The sequence below is a fragment of the Monodelphis domestica genome, chromosome 6, assembly GCF_027887165.1.
Source record: "Monodelphis domestica isolate mMonDom1 chromosome 6, mMonDom1.pri, whole genome shotgun sequence".
Classification (NCBI taxonomy): domain Eukaryota; kingdom Metazoa; phylum Chordata; class Mammalia; order Didelphimorphia; family Didelphidae; genus Monodelphis; species Monodelphis domestica.
The window spans coordinates 86,001,556-86,026,514 of NC_077232.1; the positions used below are offsets into that span (position 1 = coordinate 86,001,556).

The following is a 24,959-nucleotide window of genomic DNA, read 5'->3' on the forward strand; positions in this document are numbered from 1 at the left end:
TTTTTCTATGGCTTTGACTTTTTCCTATGTTTTTTCTTCAAGAACTCTAATTTCATTTCTAAATATTCCTAAAATGCTTGTAACCTTTTAAAAATTATTCTTGCTTAATCATTTCCAGGAATTAACTCAATTCTTTCCAAGGCTGTATCTTTAATCTGAGACTTTGCTTGCAAATATTTTGGAGTTGTTTTCTTCTGGATTTGTATCTCGAGCTTCCCTGCCATCATAATAGCTCTTCTTTGTGTTTGTTTAGTTCTACTCCTAGTCTACTTTCTGACTTCATACTCACTATTAAGGGTGGGAAAGTAATTTTGAACCCTCAATTGACAATCAGTCACTGCCTATTACTAGTGGCATCACCTGTATGAATTATGGGTTCTTCATTTTCACACTTTGGATACAGCTGCTTGCTTCCTATGTGACTTTGAGAAGCTTATTCTACTCTTTTGTCCTCAGTTTCTCCTTCTGTAAAATGCTAAATTCTCTCTTCTTATACTACCTTTACTATAAGATATTGTGGGGTGCTGGCAGAGGCAGGAGGAATTCTCTGTAAATTGTAAAGGATTATAGCAATGCAGACTGTTATAATTTACAGTCTACTCCCAGATATAACCCAGTCTATGGATTCATGAGAGCCATAACAGCTTCAATGAACCAATATAGATTTGTTACATGGCCCCTGAACTATAGCTTTGAAACCTGACCCCCTGAAGAGAGATAGGAAAGATGGATAGGAAAAAAATTAGCAAAACCCTGTCCACAAAATTGGTAATAAGGCAATCATTATGACTAATCTCCCCCTCTACTTGGCCTCTGTTTTATCTCAAGGGTAGCCAGGAAGGAGAACAGCACATGAGCACTTAATAGCTGAGTGACCTTGGGCAAGTCACTTAACCCTGTTCGCCTCAATTTCCTCATCTATAAAATAAGCTAGTGAAGCAAATGGCAAACTACTCTAGTATCTTTACTAAGAAAACCCTGAATGCAGTCACAAAGTGACTGAAATAACTAAAAACAAGCAAAAACAAAAGTCTCAAACACTTAGGCTTTGCTTCAGTCTTTCCCTGATAGCCAGGAAGGACAATGGTGCATGAACAGAGTCAGGTACTTGTGTACCCTCGTGGAGGGAGATTTAGAAATAAGATTAATGTATTTATCTTTGAAGGGCTTAATTTAATGACCCATGGTCCACTGGTTCTAGGTCAGTGATCTGGCATTATTAGGTCAGAGATATCAAGTGGTAGTAGAAAGAACTCTGAAATAGATAAACTGGGTTCAAATCCTGTTGCTGTTACTCACCAGTTGTGTGACCTTCGGTAAACCTCTTGGTTGCTCTGGTCTCAAGTTTCTTAATTAGTAAGACTGGGATGGATGGACCAGAAGATCTCTGAAGTCCTTCCAATTCCCAATAATATGACTTTAGGATGATAGTAGGGGAAATATAGTGGTGTGAGGTAGCAGAGTAGGAGACAAGATTTTGGGAAACACCGATGGAGATGGCAACTTATTACATTGGCACCTACAAGAATAATCATTGCTTAAGATCTGGAAGTGAGCTTAGAGATCAACTAGTCCAGCCCCTTTGGGTTAAAAGTGATAAAACTGAGAGTGGCAGAGTGGGCAGTTAGATGGGCATGGAGTCAGGAATACCAGAGTTCACTGTGTGATGCTGGGCAAGTTCACCTTTGTTTGCCTCATTTTCTTCAATTGTAAAATGACTATAATAATAGCACCTACTTCTTAGGGTTGTTGTTGAGGATAATAATAGCACCTACCTCTCAGGGTTGTTGTGAGGATAAAATGAGATAATATTTGTAAAAGTTGGTGCTATATAAATGCTTATTTCCTTCCTTTCCCCAGCCCTTCTGGCCCAGGGTCACATAGATAGCAAGTAGCAAATCTCATGTTCAGATCCAGCTTCTCTAACTCCATACTCAGCATTCTTTCCACTGCTTCATGCTGACTCCATCAGTGAAATTCAAGACATTTAGTAACCCTCTTAAAGAGAATCCCTTCAAGGGGAAAGGTATATCATCAGCTGAACTGATTATATTTAAGGGGTGACAAAGTCAGATCTCTAAACAAGGGTACCATCTGTGTCTTGGGCCAAGGAATAACTTGGGCTACTTAAGGAGAACAAATTAAGAGGCTCTATGAATGCTTTACTTACACCAGGAAGTTTCAACTCAGAATGCCCTTTAATGGCCTCCTCTATTAATAATTATGGTCATGGATAAGAGAAAGCAAGTGAGAGACCCAGACCCTGTGCCTAGCTCTAGGAAATTGCTGTGATTCAGCTTTACTGAAGGAAAATGGCAATAACATGAGGAATGGACAAATCATCTTCCATTGCCCAGGTTCTAACTGCCTGTGGAGATTGGTTTGATAAGTAGTAATCAAACTCTATAGGAAGAAAGCTATTTTTTCCAACTCCTATCATCAATTTGACTCCTGAGTATCCTCCGTTGAGGGCAGGAGATTGTGAAGACTCCCCCCCCATACATCAACAGCCTTTCATTTGTGGACAATTGCATGAAAGCTGTCTATGTCGAGAGCTGGAAGCCATTCAACACTATGTTTCCAAAGCAGAGTCAAGAAGGAATTATAACCTCAGAAGGGCTGCAATCAAAGAGATTAAATTAGAATGTAATTTGTCCTGGGAGAAAAAGGTAGTTCTTTGATGGTGCTTTTTTGTTTATTTATTTATTTTTTGATCTTCATGAGGGACAGCAGAATGTGGTAAAAATAATACTGGGTTTACAGTTAAAAAGCTAGAGTTTCAGCTGCTGTGAAACAGTTAATTGGACCTTAACCAAATGATTTTTGTCTCTCAATCTGTTTCTATTTCTATAAAATGAAGAGATTGGACAAAAGTTCCTCCTTAACTCTCTATATCTCAGAACTTTTCCAGTCTCCATCCTGGATTTAGATTCTAGAACGTTAGTATTTAAGCAGAACTTGGAGATTTCCTATCCTATTCATTTTTATGAGTAGAGAAACTGAAGAGAGGTAGAAGGACTTGTCCAAGGATACCTATCAGAATTAACGGCAGATTAACCAGAAACTAGAAGTTTAACTATTTACTAGGTAAGAGTTTAGGATGCCGTACCTGACTCTGGGTGATGAATAATAATTTATTTGACATTTTAGAATTTATAAATTGCTTCTCACTTATTATCATTATCTAGTTTTATTCTCATTATGACTGAAGTAAGCAATAGAAATATGATTATCCATGTTTCACAGATAAGGAAACTGAAGACCATCAAAATTAAGGGACTTGTCTACCAGGAAGTGTCAGATCTAGGAGTAGAACCAATTAATTTAGAATATGTTTCCAAGGTTACATGATTCATGTTCTTTCCCTCCCCTCCCAGAGCTGATGAGCAATTCCACTGGGTTTTACATGTATCATTAGAATCCAGGTCTCTTGATATTGTGATAAAGCACAAAAATCCCAGTGTTTTTTGTATGCCATCACAATTCTTTTATATATGTACAAAATACTATACATTGCCAAAGTATTTTTACAAATATCATCTTAGTTTATCCCTTTACACACTACTTGATTGTTGCATGGGAAAGTGAATAGCTAGTTACTAAGAGGGTATTAAAGACTAAGGTTTCCATTTCTGGACCATGGTTTAAGAATGACTAGCTCTTGGTCAGGGAGCAGATAGATCTAGCAAATACTAATTAAAAAAATTATATATGCACACACGTATATCTTTGGGTGTATGTATATAATACATATTTGGGTATATTTGTCTTTATTTTTTATGATTTTAATCAAAGGAGTCTTAAAAGTAAAAAGCAATTGATGTGCAAGATATTTAGGCAAGTAATAGACCAAAGCCCATTTCCCAGTAGATGCCAGATGAGTGTGCAGATCTCTCTCCAAGTATAAAGTTTCATGTCTCTATGTCTGGCCTCTCTCTTCCTTTTCCCTCTCTTTGGAGTTCCTGTGATCATGGTAGATTGTAGGTCATCCTCTTTACTCTCTTATAATTTAATCTGCCTATTTCCTCTTCTGTGTCTTTTTCCTAGTGGGTCCTTTTAGAGTCCAAGGGTCAGTCGAGTCTATGGATTCTATTATCAATTTGGTTTCAGCTCAGAGACTGTCACTCCCACTGCTCAACTGGTTCTTCTGGACTTGTGCCTGATATACTTGCAAATACCCCAAAGGGCAATGGAGACCCTGAGTGACTTGCCCATAATCACACAGATAGTGTCTGAGACTAGATTTGAAATCTTATCTTCTCATTGGTTTAAAAAACAAACTTTACCTTCCACATTAGATTCAAAACTGTGTATTGGTTCCAAGGCAGAAAAGTGGAAATGAGTAGGTAATGGTGGTTAAGTGACTTGCTCAGGGTCACACAGCTAGGAAATGTCTGAGGCCAGAATCCAGGGCTTCCATCTCTAGACCTGGCTTTCTATCCACTGAGCCTCTCAGCTCTTCTCAACTCTCCCCACCCCTCCACTGACTTTTACGCCCAGTATTCTACCCACTTTGCCAACCTGCTCTAGGTATATTAAAGTGGCATAAAATATATCAAGGAAACACAGGAATGAAAAAGATGAACTTTCATTAGATTGTGAGCCCTTTGAAGGCAGGGACTATTGTTTGACTCCTTTTGTATTTCCAGTGCTTAACACAGTTACTGACAGATAGTAGGTGCTTAATAAATGCTCATTGACTGTCTGGTTATGGAGTGAGGGAAGATAATTGGTCATACCTGTGCTAGCACTCCTGACCTATGAGAAGAACCAAAAGAAATCCTTTCACATACTGATTAGATCCCAAGGAGAAGATTTATAGAAGGAAACGAACAAGAATTGTAGAAGATGAAAATGCAGTTTGGTTGGAACCTAGACAAGGAGAGGGAAGATGAAACCATGGGTAAAGCCATATATTGAAGCATCATGAGAGAGTCTATGTATCAGGGGCAGCTGGGTGGCTCAGAGCCAGGCCTAGAGATGAGAGGTCCTGGGTTCAAATCTGATCTTAGATACTTTCTAGCTATGTGACCCTGGCCAAGTCACATAACCCCCATTACCTAGTCTTTACCACTCTTCTGTCTTAGAACCAATACATATTGGTTCTAAGAAAGAAGTTAAGGTTGTTTTTTTTTTAAAAGTCAATATATCTATTAAATATTTTAGTATATCTGTGTTCTCACTGATGTGAATGTTGCCTCTAGTCATACAGACTGCAGCTCTCCTTGCCTGCTCATCCTCTGGTAAAAATCAAAGTTTCAAAATCAGCAAGTTCGGTTAATTTTAAATTCTGGTTTCAAATAAAGCTTCTGGGAAAAGTAGTTGTATTAGATTCATACTTCGATGAGAGTTAACAGTGCCTGTGTGCTAGAGTGTGTATGTATTTGTGGCATAAGTGCCATACGTGCCCTGTGATTGTGATCCAAAGGGAGTAGTTGGGCATGGTGGAAAGAGAGCCCCTGTTCAGTCAAGAAGACCATAGCTCAAGACCTATTTCTGATACATCCTGGCTTTGGATCTGTGAGAAACTCATTTAACCTCTTAATCTTCTAGACAGCTGTATAGTTGGAAATCTTGAATCCCTAAAACATTACCCAAAATTCCTTTCTGTATTACCTAGAATCCTTTCCCCTTTTCCTGTGTCCTCCCACTTACATGAGGGAATTTAGGTTTGCTGTGACTCCTCCCCTGCTCTCTTTTACTTGTGACTGGGCTGAGTTCAGGTAGTTCTTTTACTTTAGTTATTATTAATAAAACATTATAAAATATAATACTTAGTTATTGAATATTAATTTAAAAACCCAAACAACTCTTAAGAATATAAATGTTAGAATAGAGGCTGATCTGAATTGGTGGAAAGAATTTCTGTCTGGATTTTCCTCTTTGATGGCATCCCATGTCTGATCATGATCATGATCATCATTATAATGATCATAATAAGAATAATGGCAACAAGAGAATTATGGCCACATTGCCTTCACAGTTTACAGAGTACTTCCTTGATAATAATACAATAAAGTATTTAACATTTTAATCCCTGTTCTTTTATTGTTCAGTTGCATTTGGTTCTTTGTGACCCTGTGGACAATGACACTCTTCCATTCAATAACCTCCAGTGGCTCCCTATCACCTCCAGGATCAAATAAAAAATCCTCTGGTTTCAAAACCCTTACCAACTAGCCTCCCTTCTCCCTTTCTAGTCTCCTCAGACCTTACTCCATACAGGGAGCTCTATGGTCCAGTGTCATTGGACTCTTAGCTGTTCCTCATGCAAGATCTTCTCACTATTGTACTCATTCCTCATGTCTGGGATTCTCTCCCTCTTGTTTCTGACTCCTTTGAATCCCAGCTAAAATTCCTTCTTTTGAGAGGTTCTTTACGATCTCCCTTAATGCTAGTGACTTTTCTCTTTTAATTGTCTCTTATTTTTCCTGTCTATATTTTGCTTGTACATGGTTATTCACATAGGTTCTTCCTAGTTAGATTTAAGTACCCTGAGGGCAAGGGATATCTTTTGCTTTTCTTTGTATCCTCAACATAATACTTAGTAGGTGCTTAATAAATATTTATTTCCAGTCACAATCCAGTGCTCTTTTTTACTATATTAAACTTCTTCTAGTAGCCATAATAGGAAAAGATCTTTGGGTTGAAATCTTAGCTTCATCATTAACTTACCATCCAAGTGTCTAATCCTGTCTTTGCCTCAGTTACCTCCTTTGCAAACAGGGGTCCACTACTCCTTACACAACGCTTTGTGAACATGTTAAGTCTTTCTGATATAGAAATGGACAGTTAGAATGATTATTATTGGTTTGTTGTAATGAATGCATTTACTCTATTGTCCAGGCTCACCTTCATGTGCTTTCTTTTGAATATCAATTGAGGAGAAGAATCTGTAAGAGATGTAATTAATCGAGAGCTCTCTTTCTTTTTTATTCCATATTGTGACAAAATTGTGCAATCTTTAAAAAAATTAATCATCCTACCAGCTCTCAGATTCCATCAGGCCTATGCTTGGGCATATTTACCAGCTAATCCTCAGGTATAGAATTCAATCACCAGCTTCTCAGAGAGGACCTGTTTGTCTTCTCAAATTCTCATCAGTAGCAGCTCAATATAAGTCCAAATGACAATTTCAACCCCGTGTAATTTCCAAGAACAAAATTCTTTGTAATAAAACTAAAAGAAAATGGGGTGTGTGTGGGGGAAATGGAAACATTCGTGCTCTAGCATGCACTTAGCATCTTTCTCTTTGAAGAAAATGACAACACAGACTTCCAGAATGGCATTTGGTCCCAGGAGGAAAATTTTGTTTCCTTTTAAGGGAAAAAAATCACAAAAATTTCCCTCCTCCATTTGTCTTTGGGTAACTGTGATGGTGTCTAATTGTGCCCGACCCTGGGGCTAATGAGGAAGTGTAAATCCCCAGTACCTGGTAATAGATGCTCCTGGCAGTTTTATGAGCCATAAGGCCAGACTTTGGTTGGGTTGCCATTGAGACGATATTACTGTATACATCAACCATCTTTATGGCATGTTGCAATGTGATGGGATCCCCCCCAAACAGCTCAGTGGGGCTCACAGAATTTTTTATTCTGCTCTTCGTCCTCCATAGGTGGGCCCTGAATTAAGCTTCTTTATTTTCCATATAGAATCAGCATTCATACAGGAATCACAGGGAAGAAGGTGATAAATGGATGGTGGGCACTAAAGAACGTCACTTTCTTAAAACATAACAACAATCCATGATGCTTTTTCTTGAGGTAGGCATGGGAGTTTGCATTGTTCCTGCTGTCAGGAAGGGCTGGATTTTTTGTGTTTATGACCGAATTCTAACCTAGAGGAAGATTGGTGATGTAGCTGTTATTCTCTCTATTTTATGGATAAGGGAATTAAGGCTCAGATGGGAGAGATTATTTATCTTCATTCATAGACATCAAAATGTGATTCTGGGGGTCCAAGATCTAGGTCTACAGCTCTTACTCATTAAAAAAAAGTAGGATGAGGGGGCAGCTCAATAGCTCAGTGGATGGAAAGCCAGGCCTGGATCAAGAGACTTGCCCAGGGTCATACAGTCAGTAAGTATCTGAGGCCAGATTTGAACTCAGGGAATTGAGTCTTCCTGACTCCTGCCTGGCACTCCATCCACTGTGCCACCTAGCTATCTCTGGTGGGCACTTAGTAAATGCTTATTGGCTGACAGGTGGGAGCCTCTTCCTTAATAAAGTTATAAAGCCTTACTTTTATGTAGCATTTATCTGCCACAAAGAATTTTATAAACCCAATCCTAATTGTGCCTCACAGCAGTCCTGTCAGGGGAGCACTATAGGGATTATTATGTCCATTCCATAAATGGAGAAACTGAAACCCAGAGAATAGAAGCAATCACATGTGTCAGACAGTGCAGGAATTACTACTTTGATTTCACAGTTGGGGAAACTGAGGTCTCAAGAGCTTAAGTGACTGATACTGAAAGTCACACAGGAAGTAATACAGCCTAGACAAGAATACAAGTGTCTAGTTTTCTATTTCACCATTCTTTCCACTGCACCATTTTCATTTTACAAAATAGGAAAACTGAGCCTCAGAAATATTAAGTAATTTGTACAATGCTACAGAGTGGTGAAATAGCAGAATTTGCACCCTGATCTAATGTCAAATTTAGTACTTCTCATTTTTCCATAGTACCTCCTCCCTTTCAACCTTCCTTTGAGTACTTTTCTTTTTCTTTAAAGTCCTTCCCTCTCTGACTCCATTCTCTGTATCTGTTCTTAGAATGTGATAAATGAATCTACATTCTAAATTTTAGTTGACCTAATGTCAACTAGAGCTTTAAACTGCCTTTCTTTCCTGAAGAAATATCTATATTTCAAAAAGTGACCCCTGGGGCACACAGATGGCTCAGTAGGTTGAGAGCCAGGAGGAGAGATGGGAAGTCCTGGGTTCAAATTTGGCCTCAGATACTTACCAGCTAAGTGATCCTAAACAAGTCACTTAACCCTAATTACCTAGCCCTTGCCTCTCTTTGGCCTTGGAACCAATACACAGTACTGATTCTAAGACAGAAGGTAAGTTTTTTTTTTAAGTGACCCCCTAGAAAGGACCTACTTATACAAAAATATTTATAGCAGCTCTTTTTGTGGTGTCAAAAAACTGGTAATTGAGGGGATGCCCATCAATTGGGGAATGGCTGAAAAAATTGTGGCATATATTAGTGATGGAACACTATTGTGCTATAAGAAATGAGAAGCAGGAGGATTTCAGAAAAGGCTGTAAAGATCTGCAGGAACTGATACAAAGCAGCATAAGCAGAACCAGAAGAACATTGTACACAATAACAGCAATATTGGATGATGATCCTCTGTGAAAATTTGGCTACTCTCAGCAATGCACTGATCTGGGACAATCCTGAAAGACCTATGACAGGGAAGGCTCTCCACCTCCAAAGAAAGAACTATGGGAACTCATCTTTCACATCAGTGTATCTTTGGTTTTATTCTGGACTTTTGGTTATGCATGACTTTGCTCTGATGACAATGACAATGACAATATGGAAGTGTGTTTGCATGACAATACAAAGATCGTTAAAAAAAAGTAACCCCTAAAGATGAAAAAGATTTCACAACTAAACATAATGAATCCCAAATAGTGGCATTTGGGGCACTATAAAGACAGAGGAAAACCTTTCCAGTGACTTCAGGAAGAGAACATGAAATCCTGGAAAGAGGACTCAACTAGGATTCAGGACACTTGGGTTCTTTTCCTGATTCAGCCATCTGTCTGTTGTTGGGCAAGTCACTTAATTCCTGCTGGGCTGCAGGTCACTTACCTGTGAAAGGTAGGGATTTGATTAGAATTCTTAACTTGTGGTTGTGAACTTCAATTTTTTTGGACAATCATATATAGTTGATTTCCTTTGTAATTTTGTCTATCATAAGATAGACAACTATCTTATGCATTAGAAAACATTCTGAGAAAGTCTTTGTATGTGAAAACACAGATCCAGGACTAGCTGATCCTTCCACCTCTGGCATATATTCTATTTTCTAGATTCTTTCTAGTTCTAATATTCTAAGCTCTATAGACTAGGCTCCATCCACAAATCAATTCTATAAAATTACAAAGTAAGTTCCATGGAGACAGGAAGCCCTGGGAAATAGACAGGCAAAGTGAGACAGAGTGAATAAAAAAAAGTTAAGGTAAATACAAACTGGAGTGTGATCCGCAAAATGAAAGTGGTTCAGGGAAAGGGACCACAAAATTACAGTAAAACTGAAAACAGATACTCAGTTGAAATCTACAATAAAGGGCAAGAATGGCATTTTTACAAGTTTACCTCTGAATTTAGGCTCACCTTCAAAAAATAATGATATTACTCCCCCTCACCTCCTATCTGAAACTCTTCTCGATGGGTAGAATGAAAATATCTCCCTTCCTCCCTAAAAGAATCAGGTGCTATTGGTTTTCTGCCACTAAAAATAATTCCCCCTTTCAAAAAAAAAAAAAAGGCAAAAAAGGATAGTATGGGCTAAAAAAGATTCTCATTAAAGTATTTCCAACACAAGCTGATCCATCTGGAAAGCCAAGAACTAGAACTCAGAAGTTTACAATACCTAAAAGGTAAACTATTGAATATTGTCAAGGACAAAGATGGGACATTCATTTGTTTTTGAAATCAGTTCTTGCCCCCTCCCCCAGCTTCTAAAAGGGTAACTAAGTCACACAGTGGATAGAGAGCAGAAGACCTGGGACCTGGAGTGGGGAGGACCTGGGTTCAAATGTGACCTCAGATACTTCCTAGCTTTGTGACCTTGGGAAAGCCACTTAACTGCCATTGCCTAGCCCTTGCCCTTCTGTCTTAGCATTATGACTAAGGCAGAAAGTAAGGGTAAATAAAAATAAAGACACATGGATGACTACTCTAAGAAGCATCAATTGCACTGTGGTATAGTTGAGAGACCATTGAGCCAAGAATCAAGGTTACTTCTAATTCTGGTCCTGCCTCTCCCTGTTGGATTGTGTCCTAGCTTGAAAAGTTTGCTAGCTTTCTTGGAGCTTCTGTTTACTCAGGTATGAAATGGATGGCTTGAACTTAGACAATCTCTCAGGGTTCCCTTCCAGCTCTAAATGTCCTACTATGTCTATCAGTGCATGAGTTTTTTCAAAGATAGACATTTTGTAGACAAGAAACTGAAAGAGGATTTCATGAAGGCAGAAATTCATCCTTGTTATCATTGTACTATTCAGAAGCAACTAAACGGAGTGATGCCTTGTTCCTCTACCGGCTGCATTTTTGACTTTCTCAATCTTGACCCAGAAATCTCATCATCCTAGAACCTCTCTTGAGCCCTGAAATTCACTCTTTGGAGGTAACCTTCTACCCCCAAGGCTTTACCTTGGCCATCTGCCCTACCTACTTCCCTTAACTGGAAAGGGTGGATCTAATGCCAGTCCTATGGGTTAATTCATCATTGTGACTCTAGACCAGTGATGATGAACCTTTTAGAGATGGAGAGCCAGGCTTGCCCCTACCCTGCCCCCCTACTCTACCCCCACCACTACCTTATCCCACATAGGAGAGGGAGAAAACACTCCATTGGGCTGCTGGGTTGAGGGGCAGGTGAAGTGAGGAATGTCCTCACTATAGGTAGAGGTGGGGAGGGGAGTAACCCCAGTGCTCTGTTGCTCCCCTCCAGCTCTGCTGCCTGTGAACTGCTCACTTTACCCCCTGTGCACTCCCATTGAAAAAATGGCAGTGGAGATGGGGAAAGAAATAACTCTGCTCAAATCTCTCTGACTTTCTAGTTATGAATTTGGGTAGGGGGGAAGGGGAAAGGTGGCTACATGCCCACAGAGAGTGCTCTATGTGCCATCAGTTCACCATTACTGTTCTAGACTAAAAGTCTCTTCCATGGTCATTACTCTCTTATATGGGTTATCTCCACATCCATTGGAATATATGATCCCTGAAGGGAGGAAATGACCTACAATTATATTTCTATTCCTAACCCGGCAAATAGAAAGTGTTTAATAAATATCATTTTATTCATTTTCTAAAATCACTGAGGCATGGAGACATGGAATTCCATTCCAACTTATTTGTTGCTCTAATAGTCAAATTGATAGAATTTTAGAAGTAGAAGCAGACTTAGAGATAATAGAGTATAACTTTCTTATTTTATAGGCAAAGAAAATGATGCTTAGAGATAAGATGACTTATTCAGTGTCACTCAGGGAATAAGTGACAGAGAGGATTTGAACCCAGGTCTCTGATTTCACCACTTTCCACTTCACCAAATATCATGACTCTTTTTGTAATGAGGTGTGAATAATCAATGAATTCTTAGTTTCCTACAGTTATGTGAATTTGAGAAGGGTGTGATGCCTTTAACTAGAGGTGTTCTAATGGTGGAATGGTAGGCTACAGTGGCAAATAAATGTGGGTGATATAAAGGAGGCAAGGAGCATTCCTTCTATCATCACATTTGTGACTTCCAACTCCACTGTATGATACATATAGCTATACCAGTGTCTGAAAAAAATGAAAGTGGACTTGCCTTTTAAATTTGTAGAGGATGAAAGCTCCCACTGCAAAAAGACAGATAAGGAAAAGAACGATGAGGGCCCAATAGCCACCTCCTCCTCCAATCCTTTGAGAATCTGCAGATAAACGAGATGGTTAGTTGAACGCCTTTGTGAGCCTCACAGCTCTCCAATTTATTTTGAGGAGAGATCCATGACTTGGAATTCTAATAGTGATTCTAATACTAACGTATATCCAACACGTACACATACATATCCAAGAATATACATCCAATATATTTAACATTCATATCTATCTATCCATTTATCTATCTATCATCTCTCTTTCTCTCTCATCTATCTATCCATCCATCTATCCATCTATCCATCTATCTATCTATCTATCTATCTATCTATCTATCTATCTATCTATCTATCATCTCTCTTTCTCTCATCTATCTATCCATTTATCTATCTATCACCTATCTATCTATCCATCCATCTATCTATCTATCTATCTATCTATCTATCTATCTATCTATGTATCTATCTATCCATCCAACCATCCATCTATCCATCCATCCATCTATCTATCTATCTATCTATCTATCTATCTATCTATCTATCTATCTATCATCTCTCTTTCTCTCATCTATCTATCCATTTATCTATCTATCTATCATCTATCTATCTATCTATCTATCTATCTATCCATCCATCCATCCATCCATCTATCTATCTATCTATCTATCTATCTATCTATCTATCTATCTATCCATCCATCCATCTATCTGTCTATCCATCTATCTGTCTATCCATCCATCCATCCATCTATCTATCTCTAAAAAAATCCAAGTAACTATATCAATATAACCAGTTTAGATCTCTCAGTTCCTTTAGGTAAGGTATAGCTTAAACTGGAAAAGCCAAGAGTAGAGGAGGATTGGTAAGAAAAAGATTTCAAAGAATGTGAACTTTGGACAGTCACTTCCACTCTCTGGAACTTTTGGGGGTACACTTTGTAAAGTGAGGCATTTGGGCTAGATCTCTAAGATCCCTTCCAACTCAAACAATCTATGTTTTAGGTACTAAGGTTCCTTCCAGCTCTGTCATTGAATGAGCCTATTACTTAAATGAAAGTTTCTTAATGTGAGGAGGAGGGTCAGTGAACTTGAAAAACATATTTTGATGAATTCTTCAATATAATTGGTTTCCTTAGTAATCTTATATATGTTATTTTTATGCATTAAAAGACATTATTCTGAGAAAGGGAACCATAGGCTTCACCAGACTTTCAAAGGAGTCAGATACAAAAAAGATAAGAACTTCTGACTTAAATCGGAACTTACTAGTTGTATTTCTCTTGTATAGTAGGATTTAGGTTCCAGTGCAACCAACCAAAAAAAATATATATGTATAGCTCCTTCCCTTAGGCCATTGGCAGTTTTTTATAACAGAGGTAAGAGCACTAAAGGCACACCCTTCCCCCATCTTTACAGAAGTGGGGGGCCATAGATGTGGAATATTTCAAATCCTGTCACTTAGAATGGATATGTGGGCTGGTTCTTCTAAATGACTTTTTTTGTTTTTCTTTTAAAAAACCTTGTTACATGGCATAACTGAGAGAGGGAAGGATATACTCAGAAAATAATTTGATATAAAAATAAATGGCATCAATAAAAATCAGATTCAGAAAAAATAGGGTATTTTAAGAATAGAGAAAGCTCTTTAGTCCCTACTAAAGTTATCATTGAAAGAGGAAAGAAATAATAAAACCAAGAAGAGAGAAATTGTGGCCCTAAGGAATTAAAGGCCTGAAGAGTTTAGTTTTCTGGGTAAAATAGAATCTACAATGGTCATTAATTACAACTCTCTTGGTTTCATTTTTAATGCATGAATGTTCACATTTTTCCATGAGAAAGAAGAGCCATTAAATATGATCCATAAAATCATAGGCTTTAGAATTGGGTGGTTGTTCATTTTGTTCAACTCTTTGTGATACCATTTGGGGTTTTCTTGGCAAAGATAATGGAATGGCTTTCTATTTCTTTCTCTACCTCATTTAAAAAATGATGAAACTGAGGCAAAAGAGTTACGTGACTTGCCCAGAGTCACACAGACAGTATGTGTTTGAGGCCAATTTGAACTTGGAAAGATACATTTTCCTAACTGAGGCCCCACACTCTATCCACTCTGCCTGTTAGGGCTGAAAGGTATGTAAAAATATTAAATGTAAATCTGAGGAGAGACCTTCAAAAGTACAACTTGGAATGGCAGAACTGGGAAGAGAAGAAACGATTAAATCCTTCAGCAGCATCAAGGTGGACAAGTGTTCTATTGAGAGTCAGGTTTTGTTTCCAACAAATAGCCTATCTTGAAGCTAAATTGTGAGTATAAATGGATAGATAGGTGAAGGGCCAGTGAGGTCAGCAGACCATTGACAATGCTTCGCTGGATAAAATCTCTGGAGATCCTTAAACTATACTGATGAGGGTTATCTTCTGGCCCCACATCTAGTCAAAGAGAATAGTTCAGCCCTCTATTCCCAACGTTGGCCAAGGACCATACATATTGTGTCTTTACCTGAATCTGTGTCACGTAGAGTTACAAGTACCCAGAAGCCTCCTCTTAGGAAAAAGCTGATATTGTGGGCATTCAAAGCTTGTTTGATGGCCATGATCCTCTGAAAACAAGAAAAAAATAAAACAAGGAATACATATTTTAGTTTTTTAATTTATTTTAAAAGCCCTTACCTTTTGTCTTAGAATCAATAGTGTGTATTGGTTCCAATGCAGAAGAGCTGTAAGGGCCAGACAATGGGGGTTAAGTGACTTGCCCAGGGTCACATAGCTGGAAACTATATGAAGTCAAATTTGAATTCAGAACTCCTATTCTCTAGTCCTGGCTCTCAAACCACTGATCCACATAGCTGCATCTAGAACACATATTTGCTCTGGGATATCTTGAGCCTCCAGAACTTGATAACTATTTAACAGAAAGAAGAATGCCAAGTAAGACTATTAAAAGCTCATCTTTCTCTGGTGCTAAATTATTCAAAGGAGAGGAGCACCATGCTCATTATCTGTTTGACATAAAGAAACTGAGGTTTCCAGTAGAGAGACTTGCCCATGCTTCCAATTCTTATAACTCGAATTAGCAATTAAAACTAGTTCTCATCCAAGTCAAAGGCTATTTCCCATCCCCTCAACTACTAGTTCCATGTGGGACAAGTTCTTTAACCCATCTGGAAAGAGAGGTACTCTCTTTAAATAAACAAGCTACACAGTACAGTGCAGACAGTACTGAATTTGAAATTTGGAAAATGTGGGCTTGGATCTTGCTCTTGAAACCACTAACTTCAGAGTCCTCACTGTAAAATGAAGATGTAGAACTAAAAACCTCAGGTCTTTCCAAATGTGAATATCCCATGTTTTAATGTCTCCTTCAGCTCCAAAGTCTTGCATGCTTTGAGTTGTGAGATGAAGGGGTTAGATGAGATGACCTCTCAGGCTCTTCCAGCTCAAACCTATGAGCTTCCCTCCCAAACAATGCCTCCAAAGCTGGATAGTGACTATCAGGGATATTGTCGGGGAGTTAGGCACTGGGCAGGTGGTTGGACTAGATGACCTGCTAGGGCCCACTCTGGTTCAGAATCTTAATGAACCTATCCTTCTATGATCAGAAGAAAACCTCTTTGGTTCCATGCCATGGGATCCAGGTGTCAGCAGATCACCTGCAATGAATGGGTTCAGATACTTTGAGCTGAAAAGCAAACTCCAATCCTCCCAACCCATCTGTGCTACAAATGACAAATGTTTATGGTCTCATCTTTTCCCTCGCTGAATCCTTTAGAATCTTCTGCTCACTGTGTTCGGCTGCATTTCACTTACAAGCACTATTGGGCTAATGCGTACGGAATTGCAGCCTGTTTGTTGAATAGGTTCTTATTAAAGTTTCCCCAGTATACACAGGTTCCTGACCAGAGCCACAGGGCAGTCTCTCCATCATTTCTGATCTGCCTCAGGTTGGGTACAATTGTTTGGTGACAATATGATTTCGCCAACACATCAAGCTCCCATGCTCCTGCTTTCTGAGGCATCTTATTAAGAAAGGGCATTTGTCTCCATCCACTCACATGCAATTTTACAGCCATTTATTTACTTTTTCCTAATGCAGAGAAAATGGACTGAAATATGATTGTCTACATTCCTACAAAATAGCATTATTATTAAAAGTGCCCACTGGCTTGGCAAGAGAAGATAAATGTCTTCGAGCCCTTTCAGGAGTGGCAATTTTCTAGGATATCAGACCTTGATTTATTGGTCTCCAGTATTAATCTGGTTCCCTCCAACAAGTGAAGCTAAACATCACCCCTGTAGGGTATAATGGAAAGAGTCTTGCGTTTGGAGTTAGGAAATTTGATAATATGTTGGATGACTTAGAATAAGTCACTTCTCTCTGGACCTTGATTTTTCTTACTTGTAGATGAAAAGTAGCATGGCGTAATGGTTAGAGAGTCAGCCTCTGTCAGGAAGATTTGGGTTCAGGTTATGCCTCTGATAAAATTTTGATTCTGTCAAAGACACTTAACTGCTTAGGATTCCATATAACTCTGAAAATATCAGTCTGCATTGGTAGAGGGAGTTTCTTCTTTCGGAGTTATCTATATCAATGGAATCACAATTCTAGTTATTCTTCCCTTCTCCATCTGCCCAGCAAATGAAGGTAGGACAAAGGCAGGAATATGTGAATCCCAGGCAGGATTTAAAAATGGAGAATTTTCATAAGCAACCCTCCCTCCTCCCCCACGCACACACAGTGGTCACATTCATGAGTCCTTTGTTGCATGTTTCTTTGTATTGTTTTCCTTGCCTATCCAAGCACTTGGTTCTTTCTATGATGAAATTGAACCAGATGACCTCCAAGGGACTCTATGGTTCTTCTTTCTATAATTTTAAAAATCTTTATCTTCCATCTTAGAATCAGTACTGTGCATTGGTTCCAAGGCAGAAGAGCAGTAAGGACGGTGTAAATTTATTCTGCTTGGTCACATTGGGACATAGCTCAACCTGTCCTCATGCTTCTTAAAATATGGTTGCCATAATTGACTTAAGTGTTGCAGCCTACAATTGAGTTAGCTTTGATTTTCTGTTGCTATATCACACTGCTTTCTTATATTAAAATTGTATTCTATGAATTCCGTGAAAACACCAAGATCTTTAGCTACATGAACTATTAGCAGTTTGTGAATTGCTAGACTTATATTTTATTTTTTTAAACCCTCACCTTAGGTCTTAAAATTGATATTAAGTACTAGTTCCCAGGCAGAAGAGCTGTAAGGGCTAGACAATTGGAATTAAGTGACTGACTTAGGATCACATGGCTAGGAAGTGTCTGAGACCAGACTTGAACCTAGGACCTCCCATCTCTAGGTCTGACTCTATCCACTGGGCCATCTAACTGCCCCTCATCCTCTATTTTAGAATTTGGATTTTTGAAACAGAATGGGACTCTAATTTTAAACTTATTACATTTCATCTTTTCAGATATGTCCCCCAGTCTAATCTGTGAGGTCTTATTGATTCTGGATGCATATGTACTAGCTAAACCATCTGAAAGTGTGATAAGCATGTCTTATATGCTTTTGCGAAGACTTTGGTTAAAAATATTAAACAAAAAAAAATTAAACAGCACAGGGTCAAGGACAGGGCATTGGGACCCTCCATTGGGCCCATGCCTCCAAACTGACACCAACCCATTAATTAGGACTCCACGGGTCTGATTATTTTAAATCTACTCATTTCTCCAATGTTGACAAAGAAGTCATGAACAGATTTGCTAAATGCCTCACTGAAATCCTGGAATTCTAGGGCCATGGTCTTCCCCACTCTAATAAGGAAATGTGATCAGAGTTCATGACTTCTTTTCTTTTTAACCCTTACTAAGAAAGAAAGGCATGGACTAGGCAAACAGGATGAAGTAAAGTGACCTTCCCATGTTGCAAAGTTAGGAAGTGTCTTGAGGTCATATTTGAACCCAGATCCTCCTGACTCCAGGCCTCCTGCACTATCCATTGTGCTACCTAACTGCCCCAGCATGATGTGTTCTTGTAGAGATCATGCAGAATCTTAGAGATAACTGTTTAGTTTTCTAAATGCTTCCCAGCCCATCTGTACTCTGGGATTTGGACTTTAAGCTATGTCCCTTACAAACAAAGAACCTATCTTTTCTTCTATATTCTCTATCTGTGCCAAGGAGCCCCATTAACCATTTTTTCACTCATTCCTAAAACCACAGCCATCTTTCCCCCTTCTCTTTCTTCTGACTGACATTTACTCACTATGATTCTAACTATGAGCATCCCTTCCTTTCTATTCTTACTGCCAGCACCAACGAAGAGCCCTATTCACTGCGCACTTGTACTAATGAATACATTCTTAATTGACCTCACCATCTCTATTCTTTCTACTCTCCAGTGATAATGATAACTCACACTTTATAGGCCTTTAACATTCATAAAACACCTTTCTCATAAAATCCCTGTGAGGTAATAGAAGTGTCTGTGGGGTGGATTGAGGACCGGATCTGATTTCAGCTGAGTTGAATAGGGAATTTACCGTAAGGAAATGTCTTCCATGGATGCAGAAGATTATATGCTTTGAAAATCAGTCAAAGAAGTTGTTTGGGGTATTGATATTTAAGTGACTAGCTTAGGTTCTATGGTGCATGCTTATATGTCCCATAGGTCATAGATTTATAACTGGAAGAGACTCTGAATACTCATTTTATAGAAGAGGAAGCTAAGAGCTGGAGAGGTTAAGTGATTTAGAATCACGTATCAAATAAATATATCTGAGGCAGAAGTTGAACCCAGGCCCTTTTGACTCCAAGTTCAGCACATTATTCACTAAACTATACTATATAACCATTATTCCTTGGTAATAGTGAGGATACTGAGTCTGAGAAAAGCAGTGACTTGCCTATAATCCTCAACTGATCCCCAACCAGATCTAGCTCTCAAGTCTAGATTAACTTCTTCCAAGACCAATTTTTTTTTCTGAGTCTGTCAAGACACCCAAAGTTATCTTAAAGCAGAATTTGGATTATGTCACTCACCAAATCACAAATCTACAGGAGCTCCCTACCACCTAAGAAAAAATTTCTATACTCTTGGTAGGACATTCACGGGTGTATATTATCAGGTTGCCATCTAAATTTTTAAGCATATCTCCCCACTGTTGTCCTTTAAATATTCTTTATTGTAGGAAAACTGGAAGACTGTATTTCCCAGGTTGGAGTCCTTGTCCACATTTTGTCTCTTTCTCTCTATATAGTATCCTTCCCTTCTTTTAAGTGCCAGGTGTAAAAATGAAATTTGGCGAGTTGTAAAAATAAAATATTTAAATGAAAAAAACTGTTCCAATATAGATTCAAAACTTTTCAAAACTGTTTAACTCACCAATCAGGTTCAAACTGTTCAGATACTTTTGATAGAGATAATCAAAAGTATCCTCAGTGATGAATTGAAGCTCAAATGTGAACTTCCCCTTCAGGGCCAGGTGCAAGGATGCTAAAGAGACTCTTATTATAACCATAAAATGTTTGTTGAAATAAATAAGGATAAATAAAGGATTTCTAATTCTAAGGGATTCTAAATCCACCCAAATAAACTCCTAGATTCTGCACGGAACCACTTCTCTTGTGTTTCAAAGGCTACACTACTCCTCCCTTATCTAACCCAAATTTATACTATCTAAATAAAAACTACCGCTATTATCTTAACTTCGTCTTCAAATTATAAAATAGCAAAGGCAACCTGGTTGAGTCTCAACAAGAATCAAGTTAGGACTCTGAGTCTTAACAGACTCAGAGTTCAAACCAAAGACCAGGTTTTTCTTTGGTCTTCTCAGAGTTAAACAATCTATAAAACCACAATAGATATTCAATAGTGTTTCCCAAGCTGGGACACTGGGCTCCTTCAGATCTTTCCCTCAGACAGAGAGAGAGGCAAAGATGTTAGCTCCTCCAGCCATGAGAGAGAGTCTCTGATAGTGTGTCTGCCAACTGCCAGATAGAGTAATTGACATAGAAAAATGGTTATAACTGTGACATTTGAAAAAAAAAATTAAGTTCCATTTCCATTTTTATTTTTTTATTTTATTTTTTGGAAAATTTTAGTCAATTTAGAACAGTATTCCTTGGTTAAAATGATCATATTTCTTTCCCTCACTCCACTTCCCCCATCCCTTCCTGTAGCCAACACACAATTATACTGGGTTTTACATGTGTCCTTGATTGGAAACTATTTCCATGTTGTTGATGTTTGCACTAGGAGGATCATTTCGAGTCTACATCCCCAATAATATCCCCCTTGATCCATGTAATCAAGCAATTGTTTTTTTTTTTTTTTGGTATTTCTGCTGCTCCAACAGTTTTTCCTCTGGATATGGATAGTATTCTTTCTCGTAGATTCCTCTGAGTTGTTCAGGATCACTGCATTGCCACTAATGGAGAAGTCCTTTACATTCAATTGTACCATAGTGTATCAGTCTCCCTTTATAATGTTCTCCTGGTTCTGTTCCTGTCACTCTGCATCGATTCCTGGAGGTCATTCCAGTTCACATGGAATTTCTCCAGTTTATTATTCCTTTGAGCACAATAGTATTCCATCACCAACATATACCAAATTTTTTTTCAAATGTTCTCAAATTGAAAGGCATCCCCTCATTCTCCAATTTTTTGCCACCACAAAGAGTGCAGCTATGAATATTCTTGTACATGTCTTTTTCCTTATTATCTCTTTGGGGTACAAACCCAGCAGTGCTATAGCAGGATCAAAGGGTGGACAGTCTTTTATCACCCTTTGGGCATAGTTCCAAATTACCCTCCAGAATGGTTGGATCAATTCACAACTCCACCAGCAATGAATTAATGTCCCAACTTTGCCACATCCCTTCTAACATTCATAACTTTCCTTTGCTGTCATGTTAGCCAATCTGCTAGGTGTGAGGTGATACCTTAGAGTTTTTTTGATTTGCATCTCTATAATTATAAGAGATTTAGAACACTTTTTATGTGCTTATTAATAGTTTTTATTTCTTTATCTGAAAATTGCCTATTCATGTCCCTTGCCCATTTATCAGTTGGAGGATGGCTTGGTTTTTTTGTATAATTGATTTAACTCTATAAATTTGAGTAGTTAGACCTTTGTCAGAGGTTTTTGTTATGAAGATTTTTCCCAATTTGTTGCTTCCTTCTAATTTTGGTTACATTGGTTTTGTTTGTACAAAAACTTTTTAATTTAATGTAATCAAAATTATTTATTTTACATTTTGTGATTTTTTCCAACCTTTGCTTGGTTTTAAAATCTTTCCTTTCCCAAAGATCTGATATGTATACTATTCTGTGTTCACCTAATTTACTTATAGTTTCCTTCTTTATATTCAAGTCATTCACCCATTCTGAGTTTATCTTGGTGTAGGGTGTGAGATGTTGATCCAAACCTAATCTCTCCCAAACTGTCTTCCAATTTTCCCAGCACTTTTTATCAAATAATGGATTTTGGTCCCAAAAGCTGGGATCTTTGGGTTTACCATAGACTATCTTGCAGAGGTCACTTACCCCAAGTCTATTCCACTGATCCTCCTGTCTATCTCTTAGCCAGTACCATATTGTTTTGATGACTACTGCTTTATAGTATAGTTTGAGATCTGGTACTGCAACGCCACCTTCCTTTGCATTTTTTTCATGATTTCCCTGGATATCCTTGATCTTTTGTTCTTCCAAATGAACTTTGTTATGTTTTTTTCTAATTCAGTAAAAAAGTTTTTTTGGTAGTTCAATGGGTATAGCACTATATAAGTAAATTAATTTGGGTAGGATGGTCATTTTTTATTATGTTAGCTCATCCTTCCCATGAGCAATCGATGTTTTTCCAATTATTTAGATCTAGTTTTAATTGTGTGGAGAGTGTTTTGTAGTTGTGTTCATATAGTTCCTGTGTTTGTCTCAGCAGATAGATTCCTAAGTATTTTATATTGTCTAGGGTGATTTTAAATGGAATTTCTCTTTCTAATTCTTGCTGCTGAGATGTGTTGTAAATATATAGAAATGCTGATGATTTATGTGGGTTTATTTTGTATCCTGAAATTTTGCTGAAGTTGTTGATTATTTCCACTAGCTTTTTAGTTGATTCTCTAGGATTCTTTCATTAGACCATCATGTCATCCGCAAAGAGTGATAACTTGGTCTCCTCCTTGCCTATTTTAATGCCTTCAATTTCTTTTTCTTCTCTAATTGCTACTGCTGGTGTTTCTAGTACAATGCTAAATAATAGAGGTGATAATGGGCATCTTTGTTTCACTCTTGATCTTATTGGGAATGCATCTAGTTTATCCCCATTGCAGATGATGTTTGCTGATGGTTTTAGATATATACTATTTATTATTTTTAGGAAAGGCCATTCTATTCTTATGCTTTTTAGTTATCACATCTGAATTTACCATGCTCTCTCAGATCTACTTCAAACTCCAGTTCTTTTCTCAAGCAGCCACTTTACTCTTTATCCCTAAACTAATAAAACATTATGTATTTTCTAATATCATCCTTAGATCTTTTAATGCCAGGTCACATAGCATCTGCTCTAGGATTTTTTCCTTTGATCTTTCTATCTGGAAGGGATGTCTATCTTCTTCAATTTAATGGCACATTGTAATATAGCTAAATGTGCATGAGCCTTATCCCCTCCATTCCTAAGATCTAAGAAGACCTAAGAAGATTGTGTCTTCTGCTATCTTTGTATCTCCAATGACTTGTACAGCCCCTTACTTATAATGGACACAATTATTGTTTATTTAATTGAATTGAAATGACATTTTCCAGGAGTAACTGTAGTTTAAAGTCACAGATTCATTGATAGACTGGAAGGGACCTCAGAGTTCGTCATTAACAATCGACACCGAAACTGTGAATGTTGTCTGTGATATCTTTAGCAATTGTTCAACTACAGGGAAAACTTACTTAAAAGCCATTAACATCTAATGGTAGAATTTCAAGCATCTTTGGTAGCTGTAATTACTCTGGGATTGATGATATTCTTTTTGGAGCCTAAAATTCCCTCTTCTATTGAATAACCCTCTTATTAATTTTTTAAATTTAATTAATTAATTTAGAATATTTTTCCAAGTTTACATGATTCGTGTTCTCCCCTCTCTTGGAGCCAACAAGCAATTCCACTGGGCTTTACATGTATCATTTTTCATATTTGCCATAGAGAGAGCATTTAAAGTCAATATCCACAATCATATCCCCATTGAACCATGTGATCAATCATATCTTTTTCTTTTGTGTTTCTACTACCACAGTTCTTTCTCTGGATCTGGAGAGCATTCTTTCTCATAAGTCCCTCAGAATTGTACTGGATCATTGCATTGCTGCTAGCAGAGAAGTCCATTATGTTCAATTGTGCCACAGTGTGTCAGTCTCTGTGTACATTGTTCTCCTGGTTATGTTTCTTTCACTTTGCATCAATTTCTGGAGGTCTTTCCAGTTCACGTGGAATTCCTCCAGTTCATTATTCCTTTGAGCACAATAATAGTCCATCACTAACAGATACAATAATTTGTTCAGCCATTCCTCAATCAGAGGAAAATCTCATTTTTCATTTTTTTTTGCTACCACAAAGAGCAAGGCTATGAATATTTTTGTACAAGTCTTTTTCCTTATTATATTTTTGGGGTACAAACCCAGGAGTGCTATGACTGAACCAAAGGGCAGACAGTCTTTTATTTTTATTTATTTATTTACTTTTTAATAAAAAACCCTTACCTTCTGTGTATTGGCTCCAAGGCAGAAGAGTGGTAAGGGCTAGGCAATGGGGGTTAAGTGACTTGCCCAGGGTCAGGCATTCTTTTAAAGCCCTTTGGGCGTAGTTCCAAATTGCTTTCCAGAATGTTGTATCAATTAAAAAATCATCAATGGTTGGATCAATCAACTCCAAGAGCAATGCATTAGTGTCCCTATTTTGCCACATCCTTTCCAACATTTATTATTTTCCTTCGCTGTCATTTTGGCCAATCTGCTAGGTGTATGGTGGTACTTCAGCGTTGTTTTGATTTGTATTTCTCTAATTATGGCCTTCTCTTATTTAGTATGAATAAGGCTAGTTGGGTTTGGTTGTACAAACTTGTAATCACTGTTACTATAGAGACTGGCAGATCTCAGGCTTGAGAGTTCGGCACTGAAGTGAGCTAAGTTTTTTGAGAGTCCCCACTAAATTGTACATCAATATGTTGAATCCCTGAGATCTGGATTAGGATAGTAAGGACACCAGATTGCATAAGGAGGGGGAAATGGGTGTAAGTTAGAGATGGAGCAGGTTAAAGACTTCAGATTATCAGTAATGGGGGAGCAGGTCTGTGAGTAGCTACTGTACTTTT

At 38.0% G+C, this 24,959-nt stretch overlaps 1 protein-coding gene across 4 annotated transcripts in view; it reads right to left on the reverse strand.

Annotated features, from left to right (window-relative positions):
• The window catches only part of SORCS2 (sortilin related VPS10 domain containing receptor 2), a 1,375,930-nt gene that overhangs the window by 21,167 nt on the left and 1,329,804 nt on the right, over positions 1 to 24,959 (reverse strand). For all 4 annotated transcript variants that reach the window (XM_001372355.3, XM_056802395.1, XM_056802396.1 and 1 more), the window contains 2 exons: positions 15,106 to 15,205; positions 12,558 to 12,660 (listed from right to left, as the gene is read on the reverse strand). In XM_001372355.3, coding sequence (XP_001372392.2) covers positions 12,558 to 12,660; positions 15,106 to 15,205 — 203 coding nt within the window. The remainder of the gene's footprint in view (positions 1 to 12,557; positions 12,661 to 15,105; positions 15,206 to 24,959) is intronic.